The sequence below is a fragment of the Indicator indicator genome, chromosome 6 (genome assembly GCF_027791375.1).
Source record: "Indicator indicator isolate 239-I01 chromosome 6, UM_Iind_1.1, whole genome shotgun sequence".
Taxonomy (NCBI): domain Eukaryota; kingdom Metazoa; phylum Chordata; class Aves; order Piciformes; family Indicatoridae; genus Indicator; species Indicator indicator.
Window position 1 is genome coordinate 41,930,874 of NC_072015.1, and position 14,340 is coordinate 41,945,213.

General features: G+C 42.7%; 1 protein-coding gene across 2 annotated transcripts in view; it reads right to left on the bottom strand.

Moving 5' to 3' along the window:
* The window catches only part of FHOD3 (formin homology 2 domain containing 3), a 398,084-nt gene that overhangs the window by 317,674 nt on the left and 66,070 nt on the right, over positions 1-14,340 (bottom strand). For both annotated transcript variants that reach the window (XM_054381537.1, XM_054381535.1), the window contains exon 3: positions 8,013-8,077. In XM_054381537.1, the coding sequence (XP_054237512.1) occupies positions 8,013-8,077 (65 nt within the window). The remainder of the gene's footprint in view (positions 1-8,012; positions 8,078-14,340) is intronic.

A 14,340-nucleotide genomic window follows, 5' to 3' on the forward strand; every position in this document is an offset into this window, starting at 1 on the left:
AGCAGTTATAAACAGCTTAAAATGTTACCGAACTTTTCACTCACCTCAGATGTTAAATTTACAAGGTTTGTTTCTCTTTAGATGACAAAAATGTGGTAGATCTAGTCCTAAGAATAGTTCCATGACTCTTGGAGACATGAAATTTTATAAACTGAAATATACTTCAGTAAGTTCAACTTAATTCGCTACTTGTCATTTCTTGTGATAATTTATTCATCAGCAGAGGCACAGTGCTTTCAAAGCACTGGGTACATGGCAATAAGAATAAAATCATCATGGCTTTTCGGGTTTAATCTTCAAGGACATGTTTACACTGCATTTAAAAATACACTTTAAAAAATATCTACATACCAGTATTATGGTACTATGTAATTCCTTTTTTTTAAATAACTTAAACAAGTCTAAATGGGCTTATGTTGAGGGGTGGGATGCAAAGCATCATACTACTTACTTTCACAGAATCACAGGGGCTGGAAGGGACCTCGAGAGACCATCCAGTCCATCCCCCCTGGCAGAGCAGGATCACCTATACCAGGTCACACAGGAACACATCCAGGTGGGTCTTGAATATCTCCAGAGAGGGAGACCACAACCCCCCTGGGCAGGCTGTTCCACTGTGCTGTCACCCTCACAGGGAAAAAATTCTCCCCCTGTTTCCATGGAACTTCCTATGCCTCAACTTCCACCATTGCCCCTTGTGCTGGCATTGAGCATCACTAAGCAGAGCCTGGCTCCAGCCTCTTGGCACTCACCCTGCACATCTTTATAAACATGAATGAGGTCAGTCCTTAGTCTCCTCTTCTTGAAGCTTAAAGAGCCCTCAGCTCTCTCAGGCTCTCCTCATAAGGAAGATATTCCACTCGCTTCATCACCTTTGTTCTCCATCTGCGCCAGACTCTTTCAAGCAGTTCCCTGAGGTCTTTCTTGAACTGAGGGACCCAGAACTGGACACAATATGCCAGATGTGGCCTCACCAGGGCAGAGTAGAGGGGGAGGAGAACCTCTCTAGACCTACTGACCACACCTGTTCTACTACAACCCAGGACACCATTGGCCTTCTTGGCCACAAGAGCACATTGCTGGCTCATGGTCAACCTTCTATCCTCCAGAACCCCATTTTCCTCATGATTTTATGATGATATGGTTTCCTTTCAGGTAAGAAGATGATTGAGGATTTTTGTTTGTTGAGAAACAAGATTTGTATAAAATCTAACTATGTTTTAAGAGTCAAAAGTAGATTCCTTCTCCTTTGCACATTGTAAGAAAAGGGAATTATTGTGGTACTCTAAATTTCTCAGAAAAAAACCCAACCAACCAAATCAGAGAAACGATATTGCGAATCAAAGATGCTGCATTTGATTTCTGCAGTACTCCCCAGCACAGGCAGAGACAGATAAGCTTTCACATTTTAACATGAAGCTTTGCAATATAAGGAAAGCATCCTACTGGCATGCTCCACTACAGTCGTTTCACACCTGGAACCAGCACCTTTAAAGCACACATCCACTGCTTTAAAGAACGACTCACTGCTAAGCAAGGCTTCATCTGCTCTACAGTATCTTGGTTCTTCTTGCTGCAAAGCCTATTTTAAGGATTATAATTTAAATGAAATATGCTTGAAATGAAATCTTGGAAATTTCTCTTTGTCTCAACATACCTTCTGAAATCCTATGGGATTTGCCCAGAGGTTTCTTAAGTGAGATCTCAAAAGGCAAATTACAGGTTATGGAGAAGTACTGTGGTTCATCCCCACAGTGGAGGCTGACTAAGAGCATGCTTGAGCTATACAACAAAAACCTAACATTTCAATTTAAAGAGGTGTACATTTTTGGAGCAGAACCACAAGCTATTTATATGGATAGATTTTCACAAAGCAATCTGACCTGGGGACCAGGGGACTCAGAGCATCTGTGTTCCACATTTTCAAGAAATAAAATTTAAATAATCCTAAAAAGCCAACCCCCCATATTTTTATCACAGCCTTTGTATCCATTTCATATTTCACTCATATTGAAAGAGAACTGAACCAGACACCTTCAGTCACATCTGGAAGCAGGTTTCAGTACTGTATGCAGTCTTAACATCAATTATCATAGTATTAAAAAAAACCCAAACAAACATTACAAAAAAATTTAAAAAGACATTTTGCCAAGCTCTGGGATCCCTTTTCACATTTTTTAATTTGTGTGATGTCAGTTTAGATGTAATAAACATGTTGTTTATAATCTTCATTTAAGTCAGGAATCGTACCAAGTTACAGCAAGAGCCATACGAAGCATATCACGATTACAAATTCATAATGCATGCAGGATCCCTATGTGGCACCATTACATCTATTATTCACCATCTTTTCTGGCCCAATTATGCTAAGAAGACATTTGATAAAGCAATTTCAACTCACCTCTCTCTCCTGTTACTATCACTGCAAAGAAGGCAAAACCACAGCACTTCTGACAAATTCTCAAGGCACCTCTTTTGTTCCCTTGAAGTTAAATCTGAATCAGTTGCACATTTTGCTTAACTACTAATGCTCTCCACATGTTCCCTCTCAAAAAATGAAAATGTGTTCTATTTGGAATGCCTAACACTGAACAGAAAACTGTAAAATGCCCTTCAAACAACTCAAAGTACCTCTCTTTCTTGAGACATTCATTGGAACATATAAGTCACTGTTTCCTTCCTAAAGGAAGAGCTCATAGTGCGACAATTAAGGTCTCTTTAGGAAAGCTTTATAATCAAGACTTTTTCTCTCAATGTATCCAGAAAGTCCCTTACTAAAAGGAAGCTGCTTAAATTCCATAAGCTATTCCCTTTAGGGAAAGCAAACAAACAAACAAAAACAGCCAAACCAATAAATAGTTTTAAAATATGAACTAGAGCAGCTTTCCAGTGTCCATGGCTGTGAGAACTCCGCACACTGCAAACACACATATGCCAGACAGTTGCAACACAAAAATGGTATTTGTAGGGAAAAGCATCTCAAGGGAGACAGTACAAATAACGTATTGTGGGCATAAGCTTAACTCTGCCCTCAGAGGAAGAAACACAACAGTTTCACATGCTTCCTTAACGAGACCTGCACTGGCTTTTTTATACTTGGACACTAACAAGAGGACAAATGACGTTTTTCCCTACTTCCATGGGGAAATCTATGTATCACAGCTTCTCTGCAACAAAGCACCAGATAACTTTATAGACTGGAGACATGACTTCATCTTTGTGAAAGCACCGTGATTCCACTGGGGAGGAACCTGCATCTCAAGCACCCAAAGGGACAAGCCCTATCAGAAGGTTCAAAAGATGCACAAACAATTGCAGAACCTAATTGTATCTGCTGCAGTACATGCAGCAAGTCCACATAATGGATAACAAAAGGGAAAACTATACTTGGGGAAAAGAACTAGCTGAATACTTCAGCCATTACAGGACAAACCAAAACCAGCTGGCTTCTACTAGCCTCCAAGTTACAACTAGCTCACAGCTTTCCTCAGGTATCCCTGAACAAAAAGAGCTCAAGAAGATATTTATGGCTACATTTCATAAAATCTGTCAGGAGCGAGACTGATGCTAACCCTGCTGCTTAAAGCAGATGCCCTGATAACAGAGGCTAGAAGCAGCTGCCATGTGGCATGGCAGCTATGGTGTCACATACTTAAGAATAATCCACTGCTGAGCACCCAAGGCAGTATGGGAGAAGGTGAGCATGCTGTACATCACTTAATCATGGAGCTCTGGTAAATCTGCAAATGCACATGTGCAAAAGACAAGATGGTAAGCTGGCTCTAATGCCTAATCACAGAAACATTCATGCTGGAAAAGACCCTCAGGATCACCAAGTCCAACCCAGAACCCTATTCTACAAGGATCAACCCTAAACCATATCCTCAAGCACCGCATCCAAACAACCTTTAGACACTTCCAGGGTTGGTGACTCAACCACCTCCTTGGGCAGCACATTCCAATGCCTGACCCCTCCTTCAGTGAAAAAAAAAATTCTAATGTCCAGTCTAAATCTACCCAGTCATAGCTTGAGGTCATCCCCTCTTGCTCTATCACTAATTACCTGGGAGAACAGACCAGACCAGAGACCAGGTATTTGTAGGGACCAATGAGGTCTTCCTTCAGCCTCCACTTTTTCAAACTAAACAGCCCCAGCTCCTTCAGACAGCTTTCCAGCCACACTGCCCACAGCCTGGAGCATTGCTTGGGGTTACTGTGACCCAAGTGCAGGACCTGGCACTTGGCCTTGTTGAAGCTCCTCCTGGTAACCTTGGCCATGGATCCAATCTATCCAAGTCCCTCTGCAGAGCCTCCCTACCCTGTGCAGATCAACACTGCCACTTAACCTGGTGTCATCTGCAAACTTACTGCTGACACACTCTGTGTCTTCATCAAGGTCATCAATAAAGATGTGAAACAAAAATGGTCCTAACAATGAGCTCTGAGGAGAACCACTTGTGACCAGCTGCCAGCTGGATTTAACTCCATTGACCACCACTCTCTGGGCCCTTTCACCCAGCCAGGGCTTTACCCAGCAGAGCATTGCTCAGCCAAGCCATCAGCAGCCAGTTTGTCCATGAGAATTCTGTGGGGAACAGTGTCAGAGGCTTTTGGAAAGTCTGGGTAGACAACATCCACAGCCTTTCCCTCATCCAACAGTCAGTCATCCTGGCATAGAAGGAAATCAGGTTGGTCAGGCAGGACCTGCACTTCATAACCCCATGCTGGCTGGGCCTGATCCCCAGGTTGTTCTTTATATGCTGTGTGATGGTGCTTGAGATGCCCTGCTCCATGCCCTGCCCTGGGACCTGGGTGACACTGAGAGCTCTGTAGTTTCCTGGATCCTCCTTTCTTCCTTTCCTGTAGATGGGAGTTACATTTGCTACCCTCCAATCCATTGGGACCTCCCCAGTCAGCCAGGACTTCAGGGAAATAATGGAAAGTGCCTTGGCCAGCACCTCTGCCAACTCCCTCAGCACCCTTGGGTGTAGCCCATCTGGTCCCACAGACTTGTGTGTGTCTGAGTGGTGTAGCAGTCACTGACCACTTCCTCATCTGCTGTGATGACCTCATTCTGATTCCTCTCCCTGACTCCTAGTGCATGAGGCTGAGTGTCCAGGGAACTGCTGGTTGCGGTACTAGAGACTGAGGCAAAGTAGGCATTGAGCATCTCAGCCTTCTCCTCATCCTTAGTCATTCTGTTTCCCTCTGCATCCAGCAAAGGGTGGAGATTTTCCCCCAGTCCTCCTTTTGATGTCAATGAATTTACAGAAAGATTTTTTATTATTCTCAATGGCTGTAGCTAGGCTGAGCAAGGTCTCACTCAGAATCTCTGTCAGAAGACATCAGGTGAAACCTGAGGTCATGGCAGGGGGGTTGGAACTAGATGATTCTTAGGGTCCCTTCCAACCCTGACAATTCTATGATTCTTTCTAAATGGAGTGAGAAGTTGAAGAGTGATTGGTAAGCAATAGCACAGAAAAAAACCCACTCACTAGCAACTTCCACACTGAAATTATTACCCTTTGTTTCTTTTCTGCCTTGCTTAAAAGGGAAAATACTCACCCTACTTGGCCTGGGACTAGCTAAAGCTTCCCGAGTCGCATAACATACTAGCATGTAGTCAACACATCCTCTGACTAAAGCCCAGTTATGCCACTAATGATAGAAGGCTTTATCTGGAATCTGAACATAAGCACTTGTGTATTGCCCACAATTTCAAAATACATGTTAGGAGAGAAATAAAAAAAAATATTTGGTCCAACCTCCAAATGGGACAGTTTCAGAAAGGACAGTTATTTCTTTACATCTATCTGCTCTGCTCTGCTCTTCAGAGCAACTAAAACCTTGAATGAAAGGATGACAGGAGGGCTCTGCAGCAAGGGCACTACAGAACAAACCACACATCCTCAGAAAGTTGTCCTAGCTATCTACTGGGGACTTTGCAGAGTTGGTAACATGCTAACCAAGGATTTTGTGAAGACTGAAAGAAAATAGCCAAAGCAAGACAGTTTTAGGTCATATAAGTCCATTTCAAGTTGCTCCAGCTCCTGGCTTCTACTCCAAATACATAACATACCTTTTAACTTCTAAACCTAATGCTGATATTTCAAAAATGATGTTAACAGGCAGCTGATGTGAAAGTCTGCACAAGATGCATAAAAGTACCCACTGCATCAGTGAAATATTCCTCCCATTCTGTGACAAGTGTAACTACCAGGCACAGGTCACCAAACAAGGCCAGTACTAAGAGCTGCAGTGTCCTTGACTCTTTCAAACTGTCCTGGACAAAAAAAAAAAAAAAATCAGACACATATGATCTGTAGAAATGAAGGAGACAAAATACAACATTACATCAAGCTGTGGACTGAAACAAAAACTTACCCTAAAAAGCTAAACTTCAGCAGGGGGATTAGAAATTAAAATCAGATCTTGTGTTTGACTTTTCTGCCTATAATGAGCCAAGCCAAAAGCCCATATCCAAACACATCTCTGCTTTAGGAGTTTGAAATCAAGTTTTGCAGACTGGTTTTCAATGTACTTGAGACTGGATGCATCACCTCTGCCAGAGAATGACAGCATTTGACATAGGAACACATGTTCATACAACAACAATTAAAATACACACACAGTAATATGCTTAATCACCCACAGTGAGCTTGAATGGATGCTCAGAACCTGGCACCTTCCAATTCCTTGATGGCTGCACTCTGGACAAAATTTTTACATGGAAATTGTTTTTACAAAACCTCAGTCCAGGAAACATGAAATCTTGTTTTGCTGCACTGGTCTGGGTCTGCCAAATGTATTCCCAGACCTAAGAACAACAAGCTTCTCCAAGCTCTTCTTAATTTTGCTGGTATTTAGAAAAATCATCCTAGACTTTACAGCATCTTTGTTTCTCCTCTAACACTTAACAGCATAGGCTTGCTCTACTGCACTTCCTCAAGTCAATGGTAGTAGAGGAGAACCTGCTCCTGCATGAGCCAGCCTAGAGACTACTCTTACTGAGAGCTGTTCAGGGAACTCTGTAAGTTGATTACACTCAGTTCAAATTTCTAGAAAAGGCCATTTTGTAACACATCCTGGGGCAGGGCAAAGAATTTCAGTTGCATTAAAACCTGAATCCCCCAACAGCAGTAGTGCTGTGGAAATAATAGAAAATTCTGAGTTTCTTGTCCTTTCAAGAAGAGTATCTACAATTTGGGGCTTCAGCTAAGATCGCTTGAAGCCAAGACCAATAGCAAACATAACAGAGTGCTGAATCTACTACAAAGAAGTTAAAAACACAACAGACAATGGTGGCATACACACAGAGGATTTTAGATTTTTCTAAATGAGCCATCCATAACTATCACAGTACCATTAGAACATGACCATAAGCTTTGCTGCTAACACTCAGTGAAACACTGCTCTGCAGAACACTCCAAGAATGTTGAGAGCACCACAGAACAGTTGGAGAACACATTCACGTCGTTACAGCATGTCAGTCTCTGTTGAGCTCATGACATGCACACTATGACTTTCATTAGCCTCCTCTTCATGACAGCATTGTTTTAACCAAGATTTTTTAAGACATTGACACTGTGATGATGACAAATATGTGGCCAAGATCTGCAAGAAGTGAAGTAATAAACACTGAATGCTATTAAAACGCAGTAGTTAGCTGTCAGCCAACAATTCTTCAGATCCCCTTCCCAATTCAGAATACAGTCTTCAGGCACACACAAAAGCTGTGGCAAGACAGATAATCCAAGATTCTTCAAAGTACACCAAACCATAACACTCGGCTGTCAAATGCCATACTTCCCTGGGCTTTTTAACATACTTTAAGGGCACTGTAACCAATACAACCCAATTTTAGCATGCAACAAACCAAACAAAGAAATCAATGCATTGAGCATTATCCTCCACTTGGAACACAGCAAGTCTGATTCATACTCCTCAGATTTGCTTCTCAGAGATTGATTCTCTTTGTTTGTTTGCTTTCAGGCACATGAAACTTCACTTACCAATGCAGGCATGAACTCTCACTGACAGCTGGGTCCTCAGAATTATGCTGTGCTTCTTGCCTCTCCTAAAAAGAAGATAAAAGAAAATTATATAAAGGTGCACAAAGAAGGTAGAGAGGTTGGGAGTGAAGTTGAGGCTAAGAAAAGGAGGTGTGGGGGGATGAGAATAGTATTATAGATCATGACATTGTCTCTCATCACCCAAATCTACTTTAACTGGCAATGAATTCTCCTCAAGTCAAGTCTGCTTTTCCTATGATAGTAATTAGTATGTGACTTCTCCTTTATCTCCATTAGTGAGTTTTTTTTACCTTATTTTCCCTCCCTTCAGTTGAAGACACAGAGCCAGAGCACAACTGGGTAGGTAGCTAGCCAAGGGTTAAATCACCACACTGAGTCTAGAAATCCAGATTAGAGAAGTACCAAGTGATGACTGCATATTTTAATTTTCACAAATATTTTAAAGCTAGGTATAGTTAAGCTTTAAAAGAAAATGAGAAGTCAAACAAGAGGTTGCTTATGCTTTCACAAATCTGCTCAAGTCCCCTAATCAGTCTTTAAAGTACAGAGACAGATGAGTTTTTCATGCAAAGAGGCAAAACTGAGTCCTCCTCCACTCTGGGTGTCAGTTCAATTATAGTCTTAATGGAATTATTCCATTCTAATTAGCTGCTACATTCCTCTTTTGTTTTTTAGACAAATTAGTATGAGCTGCATTTCCTCAGTCTGGACAAGAGCACTATTCTTGATTTATAGGTGCTATATCTGCTACCTGGCATCAGGGCACACCCAGCACCATGCCCTGCTCACCTGATGGAAGGTGGGAGGGTAAGAAAAGCCAGAGATATTTTCCACTTGTACAGGAGAATATTCTCTCTCTTCTCTCTGAAACTAAAATGCAGTTCCTGGACAATGGTCCCCAGGTAGCCCTGCTTGAACAGGAAGGGTGGCCCACCTCCAAAAGTGTTTAGATGGAACTTCCTCCAACAGATCAGCCCCAAATGTACTAATACATGGGGTTTTTCTTCCCCAGATGCAGGACTTTTCATTTGCCCTTACTGAATTTCTAGCCTGTCTAGATCACAGTGGTACAGCCTGCTGGCATGGCAGCCACTACTCCCAATTTGTATCATCAGCAAACTTGCTGAGGGCACACTCTATCCCTTCATCCAGAACCCTCCCAAGAGCTTCCCACAGTCTAGATTTCAAAGTTGCAGATTTAGGACTGATTCTCTGCCCACCTAAATGCTTCCTGTCATCCTGGCTGGACGCAGACTTTGCAAGTGCCAAAGTCCTTCAGATTTTTAACAGCTGTCCCTCCCAACATAGGCACTGGGACTCCTCTGGAATATCTAATTTACAAAGGTAGTGAGGAATGTTTGAAAGGGTACCAAATTTAAAATAACACCACCAGCATCACATGTTGATATATCACCTCACCTACACAAGAATCATTATATTCTTACTAGGTTACACTTTCATTCTTTGAAAGACAATGAAATAAAAGATTTCTAAACTTCTTCCCCTCCACTTGAGACAAAAGGAAGAAAGCTCAGCTGCCAGACCTCAGCTTCTCTGAGGGTGTAAGCTTACTTTCTCTTAAATCTTGCAAAACAGGAACCATGACAGCTGCCCACCTGCTGCTTCTGTTAGGACTCCAGTGTGGTGGAGCCCTTAAATACTGCTGCTACTTAAGCACTGTACAGTCTTCACAGGAGATGTACACACGTGATTTAAATCTATACATCCTTTAAAAAACAGCAGGTGTGAGGATAGAAATAAACACCTGTTTATTATGGTTATTTTTTCAAAATACAACACTAAATACCACAGTGAAACATGCTGAGTAGCTGTGAAGGTGATCTGTTTTTCTGCACCAAACACTGCACCAGAAGATGGTGTCTTTAGAAACACGGAGATGAAATGGAGCAACAAAGGCTTCTAGTTAAACAGGTCTCCAAAACTGTGTTTTTATTTCCCCTTCTAAAAATCAATTCCTGACTTACAGGGAGGGGTTTCAAGTAGTAGAAAGCAAAATGTATTTCCTCCCAAAAAGGAAGGCCTGCTCAGAGGCGGTGGGAGCGAACAACAACTTACAACCAGGCACTACTGCAGCACAAGAGGAGCATTGAGACACTTCTACTCAAATCTTCACTGAGCAAGGAACACTGCCAGATTCACCTTCAGTTTCGCAACACCTGCCAACCTGCATCACAGAATCATAAAATCAAGCAGGTCGGAAGAGACCTCCAAGATCATCCAGTCCAACCCATCACCCAGCCCTATCCAATCAACTAGACCATGGCACTAAGTTCCTCAGCCAATCTTATCCATGGGTATACCTTCCACTCCTGTGTTCTTCATATTATTTCTCTTCTCTGACCATTTCATGACTATTATTTTGTTATTCTCAGACTACATGATATAGGGGGAAGAAGAGCAGGGCTTAAAACTTTTAGATAAGCATCAGCTAGACATCCATGATAGCACTGGAACAGCAAGAAAAGCAACATAATAATGGTATAGAAGAGTCAGCATGTATCTGATTATTAATGCAAGAGCAAGATCCTTGCACTCCATTAACAGCAAAAGGAGGACTGGGGGAAAATCTCCATCCTTCGTTGGATGCAGAGGGAAACAGAGTGATTAAGGATGAGGAGAAGGCTGAGGTGCTCAATGCCTACTTTGCCTTGATCTTTAGCACTGGAACCAGCAGTGTCCAGGGAAATGAGTTCATTCCAGCCTCATGCACTAGGAGTCAGGGAGGGGAATCAGAATGAGGTCATCACAGTAGATGAGGCAGTGGTCAGTGACTGCTACATCACTTAGACACACACAAGATGGGCGACACACACAAGATGGGCTACATCCAAGGGTGCCGAGGGAGTTGGCAGAGGTGCTGGCCAAGGCACTTTCCATTATTTCCCTGAAGTTCTGGCTGACTGGGGAGGTCCCAATGGACTGGAAGGACCCTGACGAAGACACAGAATGTGTTAGCAGTAAGTTTGCAGATGACACCAAGTTAGGTAGAGAGTTGATCTGCATAGGGTAGGGAGGATCTACAGAGGGTCTTGGATAGATTGGATCCATGGCCAGGGTTACCAGGAGGAGCTTCAACAAGGCCAAGTGCCAGGTCCTGCACTTGGGTCACAACAACCCCAAGCAATGCTCCAGGCTTGGGGCAGTGTGAGTGGAAAGCTGTCTGGCAGAAAGGGACCTGGGGGTACTAATGGACAAGCAGCTTAATAGGAGCCAGCAGTGTGCCCAGGTGGCCAAGAAAGCCAAAGGCATCCTGGCTGGGACCAGAAATGCTGTGTCCAGCAGGAGCAGGGAGGGGATTGTCCCCTGGGACTCAGCTCTGGGGAGGCCACACCTCGAATGCTGTGTCGAGTTTTGGGCACCTCAGTCCAAGAGAGATGTGGAGGTGCTGGAGCCAGTGCAGGGGAGGGCAAGGAAGCTGTGAAGGGCCTGGAGAATAAATCTGATGAAGAACAACTGAAGGAGCTGGGGATGGTTAGTTTGAAAAAGAAGAGGCTGAGGGCAGACCTCATTGCTGTCTACAACTACGTGAAAGGAGGTTGTGGAGAGGATGGTGCTGGTCTCTTCTCCCAGGTAATTAGTGATAGAACAAGAGGGAATGGCCTCAAGCTACAACTTGAGTATGTTTAGACTGGACAGTAGGAATTTTTTTTCCCAGCAAGTGTGGTCAGACCAGAGAGGTGCTTGAGTCACCAACCCTGGATATGTTTGAAGGTTGTTTGTATGTGGTGTTTGGGAAGGGGTGACCATTACAGAGTAGGGTTCTTGGTTGGACTTGGTGATACTGAGGGTCTTTTCCAACCTGAGTGTTTCTGAGATTCTGTGACAGCCAGGCTGACTAGGGAAGATTAAAACCATACTGCCATGTGAGCTGTTGAAAGTTGCCTGCGAAGATCTGTGTCAACAGCCATGGAACAGGAAGCAGGAAGAAAAGGATACCTATTTTCAGATCTTGCTGTAAGGCTGATAGATCAACACACAAAACCAACAATAGCAAGATCTTGTATATCATTATGTAGTACCTGCATATAAGATATTACCTGTGAGAGCGCTTATGACCTTTTTAGTTTGAAATTCATGTGCTTATTTCTGAGAAACAAAAGAAAAATTAAAATGAAGAGCAGAGTAGTATAGAAGATGAGGTACCAGAGAGATGGGGTTGCTTTCAAAAAGCAAAGACTAGAAAAAATATCGAGAAGCTCAGAGTGTACTGAATTACAGGAACCTCAAGGATGCCCAGCCAAGAGTGAGTAATCTACTAACTAAGCTGCCACTGCTGAGGTCAAGAAGGCTGTTTCATGGGCCCTTTGGGTGTTGGGTTTTTTTTCTTCTAGCTTTTTTCCCCTACTTGGTTTGCTTGGTTCTTTTTATTTTGGGAGGGCAGAGGCCCAGGACTTGTGAACAATTTTGCCAAGCCAGTGTTTCACTGTCAACTTTGCTTTATTCTAAAACCCCTGCCCTCCCTAGCAACCGACTCAGTACTTCTGAACTCCTTTCCTTAATGGACTTGCTTGCCAAGCCTTGCACAGGGCAGTCTTATCTACAAGGGCACATAACAGACACAAAAGACTGTAAGGTCTTGTAACTCTTCAAATATGGTCCTCAGGCCACTGAAACCTCTGGAAACGGGAAATAACTTTGTTCAAGTCTTTGGGTTAGATGTTCTCTTCCATGAAAGTGTCTGCCACTGCCAAGCTGCAGTTGTATCCTTCCAGTTCCCAGAGAAGGAAAGCGTGCAGTGAACAGAACAGATAACCGTTTCACCTGATCTCAGGGATTCCAAACTGTAGGAAATTTAAAGGACTCATCCTCAAAGGCAACATCTCACATAAAGGCCCCAAGACAGCACAATTAAGATTCTCCTTCTATACACAACCTTAAATACATGAGCTCTGTTCATGGCAGAAATGCTGACAAACTATTCATAAACTTCAAGGCATGGTTTTTTTTGAGCAAGTAAAAACATCCTATTTGAAAGGCAGGTAATTGTGCAGCATAACTCACTTTACTATTTATGCCTGAAAATTAATAAAGAGGAGCAGAGATGCAGTTTACCTAATAGACATCAAAAAAACCCCCAAAACCTCAAAGCCGCTACTCAGGGAAAGAACCCCAAACAAACATAATGAAATTTCAGACAAATTTCTTCACAGTGCCAACTGAAACCCCATTCTCCAGAAACACTGACAGACAAAGTAATATGAAAATAAAGAGAGGCTATTGGCTAAATGAGGAGCAGAACAAGTCAGGAGAAGAGCAAGCCAGTGACACCTGAGGGAGGTTCTCAGAATTAGATTGAGCCAGGAACAAAACAGCAAGAGAGCAACAGGGACGAGTCCTCCTGCACTTTAACTCTGTAGTTTGGGATGAGTTTGCTAACCCACATTTACTGGAAGAATCCTCCTAAGGATCAAGGAAATTAGATACAACACAGGTCAGAACTTTAAAATGTGCTTTCATTGCAGAGGAGTAGCTTTTCTTTTATGATCCTCTCACAACTGTACCAAAAGTCTATCCACTGGTTTGAAACTACCATGAAGTGTATTTTTTATATTATTCCTGTGCTGTCTACAGTTTGTTAGTGTGCAGACACTCCTAATCCAAATCAGGCTCGCTGAGGCTTTCCACATCAACAAGGGAAACTTAATCCTTTTTCCAGAAAGCACTAACCAATAGTAAGCAGTGGAGGCAGGGGAGAGAGAATCAAAAGAGGCTATGTTTGCTGTAACAATTATATAAACTATTTTCAGGGGTTTGTAAATACCATAACAGTAAAGGCTACATTGTGTATGAGATTTCACTGCCTGCACATGGAAGGTTTATTTAGAACATTTACTTACCTTCCACCAAGACAGCGACATGGTAGCTACTGCTACCTCATAGCACCGACTTCTGAATTCCCTCAGTACAGTATGAAGTTGTATTTCCCAGTCTCTGTCATGAAATTGTATACAGCAGATATAATTTAAAACAATTTTCATACAGAGATGTTCTTCACCTAACTTTATTCATTGAATAAAATACCTAACATGAGCAAGCATGAAGGGCAGGAGTTTGAGATCTTTCAGGCCGAAGTGAAACTGTTTGTATTCCTTCTCCCTCCTTGCACAGTTAAGAAGTATGAAGAAAGAGTGTCTGGTGTTTTGTTTATTTCTGTCCAGGATTTTGCTTAGAAGACCAGTTAAGCCAGGAATATAAAGTTTCACAGATTATTGACCAGGAGCAGGCAGACTCATTTCCAATTCCTGTACTGCAGAAAGAGCTGTTAAAGACAGAAGTAGCACTGGCA